General features: G+C 37.9%; 1 protein-coding gene across 1 annotated transcript; it reads right to left on the reverse strand.

Annotated features, from left to right (window-relative positions):
• Positions 1-655: 655 nt before the first annotated feature.
• On the reverse strand, positions 656-3,212 carry LOC122011331 (putative disease resistance RPP13-like protein 1). Its single transcript, XM_042567718.1, has 2 exons — positions 858-3,212; positions 656-739 (listed from the first exon to the last, which is right to left on the reverse strand). Exons 1-2 carry the CDS (start codon positions 3,210-3,212, stop codon positions 656-658), a joined length of 2,439 nt encoding a protein of 812 aa, XP_042423652.1.
• Between the last annotated feature and the right edge of the window lie 1,915 nt (positions 3,213-5,127).

Raw genomic sequence — 5,127 nt, forward strand, 5'->3', positions numbered from 1 at the left:
AACAAATAAGGGAGAAGAGAATAAATAACTATTCTGATCGATTGAAGTAATAATTAATCCAGCCGTTCTGGAAGCATAGGAGGAGCAATTAAATGAAATCTACTAGGAGATGACGATGACACTCACATTTGCATCTTCGGGCAGCCTTTAATTGTAAGGCTCCTAAGTCTTCTAAATGCTTCTAGGTTGAATGCTAGCAGTGGGCAAGCATATATGTTCAATTCTATAAGTGAATCCAATGCTACCAAAGTCGTCAAATTGTTGCAGCTGTTAATTGTCATCTTAGATAGAAAATTCAAGCTTTGCATACCCTGTGGCAGACATCTTAGCTCTTGGCACCCGACTATCTCTATTCTTCTGATTTTTCGGAGGTTATCCCAATTGCAAAATTCATCAGACCATATCGTCTCATTGTTCAACCATACTCTCATTGTCACACTACCATATCGAAAACGCTGATCTATTGCCTTGAGTTTGGGGCACTGAATTAGTGTCAATTGTTCAAGCCTTGGAAAATAATCAACATAATTTCCTTCCGGCACAGACCATGTCTCTAGCGCAAGCATTTCTGAGAAAGTGAGCTCTCTCAGGAAAGGAAATGTGTAGCCATAACCGTAAAATGTATCGTCTATGTGTTTTATTAAATCCATGCCACTTATCTCAAGCTTCTCGACACAAGGAAGTTCAGCGAGTGATGGTAATGTAGCACACCTCCTGAGATTGATGAGTCTGACCTCAACTAAAGAATCGAAACGAGCAAGTTGTTGTTCACTCATCCATCTAGGAAATTCCACTCCCTTATATGACATGATCTCTAGACTTTTCAAATGCACGTTGGGTCGGAGTGCTTCGAGTACCTGCAATGGTGTAGCTGATTCAGAACTCTCATTTGCTTCTTCACCACCCCAATGCAATGACAAGTCGCGAAGACTTTGTTGGCCCATCAGTACCTCAGTTTGAGTCTTCTCCGCTCGTTCTAGGTTTCGTAATCTTATTTCCTGAAGATTTGTTAAAGTTTGCAACTGTGCGAGCACAAAACCTCCATCGACATCGACAAATATTCCTGACAACTTACGAAGGTCAATTGATTGTTCAATCCCACGGGGAATTTGAGACAAGGATGCACATCTTGTGACGTTGAGGATTCTCAGTGATTTAAAACTGAGCAAATCATCTGGGAGTTTGCTGAGCCAACAACAACCTTCCACATCAATCACTTCCAAGTTTTTAAGCCTTGTTATAGATTTTGGTAACTGCTGAAGCTTTGTGCAATAAGCTAGTTTCAAAATCTGCAACTTCTTAAGCTGATGGATTCGTTCAGGTATCTTTTGAAGCTTTTGGCAATGAAGCAAACTTAAAATTCGCAAATTAGGTAGGTCAAAAAGTGATTTCGGAAGTAATTCCATCTTAAGCTTTGAAAGGTGGAGGTATCTCAAGTTAATCAACTTGCTAACTTCATTGGGTAGCCTTTGGATCATACCAGTTTCTACAACTAATATACGCAAATGTACGAGTCTCACCGACATCTTGTTGAGGAACTTTGATATTGCAGTTGTTGCTTTCATGCGTCTTTTTTTGTATACTTCAAGTGTTATTTCCTCAACATCTTCTTGTGTCGCTTCCTCATGTTCTCGTAGAATCAATGTTATCAGTTTATTGCTCACCTCGACTGGCATGGTCGGTAGTCGAAATGGTATAACTCTATGATTAATTTTCAAACACAAATAGCGACAATACCATGGAATGATAGTTGAATCTTCGGGAACCTTCATATGCAAGTACACCATCCTTGAAAACACTAAGGCTAGTACTGTCTTGTTTATATATCTTAAATATCTTGCATAGAGCTGAGTCCAATCTCGTTCGAGGCCTTCAGTTGGTATGAGGTATTCAGCGGTCAACATGTGTAAGATGACATCATTATCATTTTCGACATCAAGTAGGTGATGGTATTGGTGTAATCGTATGATGACAAATGGAAAATTCATAATCATATAAATATCATTAAGTACGTCAGTGACAAATGATGTCGGAATATTATGGATTAATGATCCAAAAATCTTTGCCCCAAAAGTTTGACTAGGAAAGTAATTTCGGAAGATCCATGCATCCTTCTCTGATTTGTCCTGCTTTGCATGTCTCTTGAATAATTCCACCCGTGCATCCAGCGATAAGGGATTCAAGCAGTATGTTATAATATCCTTCGTCCCATTTAGAAAACCCATATCACTTTCTAATTGTGTTGATGTTTTGTAGATGATCAAGACTCCACTCCCCGGACTGCCCACAAGCAACAAGATGTTCTTTAATTCATTCCACTCTGGTTGCATCAAAGTAGTTAAATTTTCACAATGAAGCACCAACAAGTATCTGCTACCACAGAGTTGTTCATTAATAAATTCCCATATGGCTGGTAGCGGCAGGTCTAGGTGTAATTTCTGATCACAACATTTTTCCTTGTTTATAGACCTTACAAATTCATCTCCAATTATATTAATCATCTTGAATGTCGAAAAGAGGGGTAGATCCACCCAAATGCGATGATGAAATTGTTGGCGAACCCAAGTGTGGTGGTAGATCATATGCGCCAAAGTCGTCTTCCCAACTCCTTTGCCAACTATGACAATTACAAACGGGTTGTTATCATCGCCATTGTTGTTGGATGATACTAGTTGTTGTTCCAAGATTGCAATGATTTTCTCTAGATCTTCCTCTCTACCCACGACCTCATTTTTTAGGACAATTGAGTAGTCTTCTCGGAGTGGGTTCATAGAACCCATAGGGTCCCTTGGAAGACCCATTGAAGATCCTCTCAGCACAAGAGAATTCAAGTTGCACAACATCTCTTTCAGCTCTACTAGAATAACATGGCGAAAGTTCACCTGTTGGGTGTTGCCCACAATGGAACGATGCAAACTTGCTTCCCAATCCATGATTCTACTGAGCAACTCTCCCACATCTATAACTGCTGCAGCCACGTCTGTCTCCCAATCTTCAAATTCCACCGGCACATCTAGCATCTCCAGTGATGGGAAATATTCATTATACACCACTCTCATCTCAGGGATAACAATCATTGAATTGATTGCCCAAAGGCTATCACAAACCATCGCCAAGTGGTTTTGGATACACAGCAAGCGACCTTGTGCCATCATGGTAGACGATGGTAGCACCTGCAGCAATAGACGCTTCAATTCGTGGGATCCTGACATTATCTCTTCAACTTCTTATTTTCTTTGCTAGTGAATGAGTTTATGCAATAGCGGAGAGAATGGTAGTGATCCAAATTAGTTTTGATATGTACACCATTGTGAAGCAAACTTTCTTACCATCATCTGCATCTTTCATTTGCCATCGCCACAAGCAAAGCAAAGTATAAAGCTCATGGAGTAGAATAAACATCAAAATAAAATATCCTTAATCTACATCTCACGCAGGCTGCAATCCAACTAAAATTTGTAAACTTAATTGTCAATGGAAAATTCAATTTTCTTCCGAATTAATAAAGGCTTGTGACCAACTAAAATCCTGGTCAGGTTTAATTTAAATTACGTATTGAATTTCTTTTCTTGTCTTTTTCTTTTACGAAAGTAATATATATATATATATAAGGCTTGTAAGTTACTTATATCCTTGACAGCTTTAGTTTATATTCTTTTCTTTCTTTTTCCTATTTCTTTTACTAAAGTAAAAAAAAAAAAAAAAAAAAAAAAAGGGGTAAAAGTAACTGCTATAACCACATCTCTCTCTCCATCTGTAAATTGGTATTTGAATTTGAACGTGGAACCGCTGAACCCAAATATGAATTGTATTGAGTTTCGACCACGTGTATTATAGTCATTATCTTATGTATCTATCAACAAAACCAGTACCGAGGGCCACAAATTGATATTTGAGAATGGATATATAGCTAGTTTAATTAGAATTACTTTACTGATTAAACTCCTCGCTCATTATTAATTATGAGAATTATGTTAATTAATTAAGAACAAAATATTGATTAGTTGTGTGGAGAAGGTAGAGAGGTTTAACATCTTTTTTATAAAGCCGAAGAGATGGATTAATGTGGGGAGAAGCTAATGAAGTTTAGCGTCCTATGTTTAGACTCTGATTAGTTTTGATTAGTTTAATTAGGAGCAAATTGAGTTTCCTTTATAAAATTAAAGGATTAGGGATTAAATGGTTGGAAATTGGTTTTTGCTAACTAATTAGTCAAAGAATATGGACATGACCAACTATATAGTTATATCAAGCAAATGAAAATATGGTGTTTTTTTTATTATTTGAGTGATAAAAGATACATTCGATATGATTTGATAAAAGTGTTAGTTCGCAGGTGTGAGTAATTAAGGTTTATGAACATGCATATACCCAAATGTTAACTAAAATATACTGTCAATTCTCATAGGACAATAATTAATCAATTAAACTTAATAATTGGAAATTAATTAATCAATAAATAAAATAAGTGATCATGTCCGAATGAAGGAAGTTGGAAAGTCGGGGATGGAGTGACCATTGATGGGAAGAAGACTTCGATCTCGCAAAACAAAATCAAACCAGAGAAGGGGTTCCTGGCATTGACCATCCGACTCTCAAGTCAAAATCAGGAAAATAATGAGTAATCCAAAAAATAGAAAATCTTGCCTTCCTCATACCTAGCATACCCTTTTATATCTTTTTCTATGATCATTCATCTGCCCTTATTTAATGATATTAATTGTTGGAGAAAGACTTCTTTGTCTTGACTTCCGTACATTAATGATAGATGGAGTGTCCTTCTTTATCTTGATGTCTGTGTATTAATGATAGACAGAGTGTTCTCTTTTGTTTTCTCTCCTTCTGTGTAGTGACATTCCTTGCGCGAGATGGGGGGGTCCGAGAGGCCTGCTTTCCTGCCGACCAGAACAACTGACTACAGGCTTGTTCATTCGTCCGACCTGCCCATAATGTCGGCTCGTCTGACCAGTCGGGTGATCTGCTCGTCTGACCGGCCGGGTGATTCTCTTGACCTTCTCATTTTGTCGATCGGGATAAACAGATAACCACCTTTGGCTGAGTTTCTTTTCGTAAGCTCTGGTGTTGATCGCTTTGACTTTGAGCGACACCGTGTCAACTGACTCGTAA

This window comes from Zingiber officinale, chromosome 8A (genome assembly GCF_018446385.1).
Source record: "Zingiber officinale cultivar Zhangliang chromosome 8A, Zo_v1.1, whole genome shotgun sequence".
Classification (NCBI taxonomy): domain Eukaryota; kingdom Viridiplantae; phylum Streptophyta; class Magnoliopsida; order Zingiberales; family Zingiberaceae; genus Zingiber; species Zingiber officinale.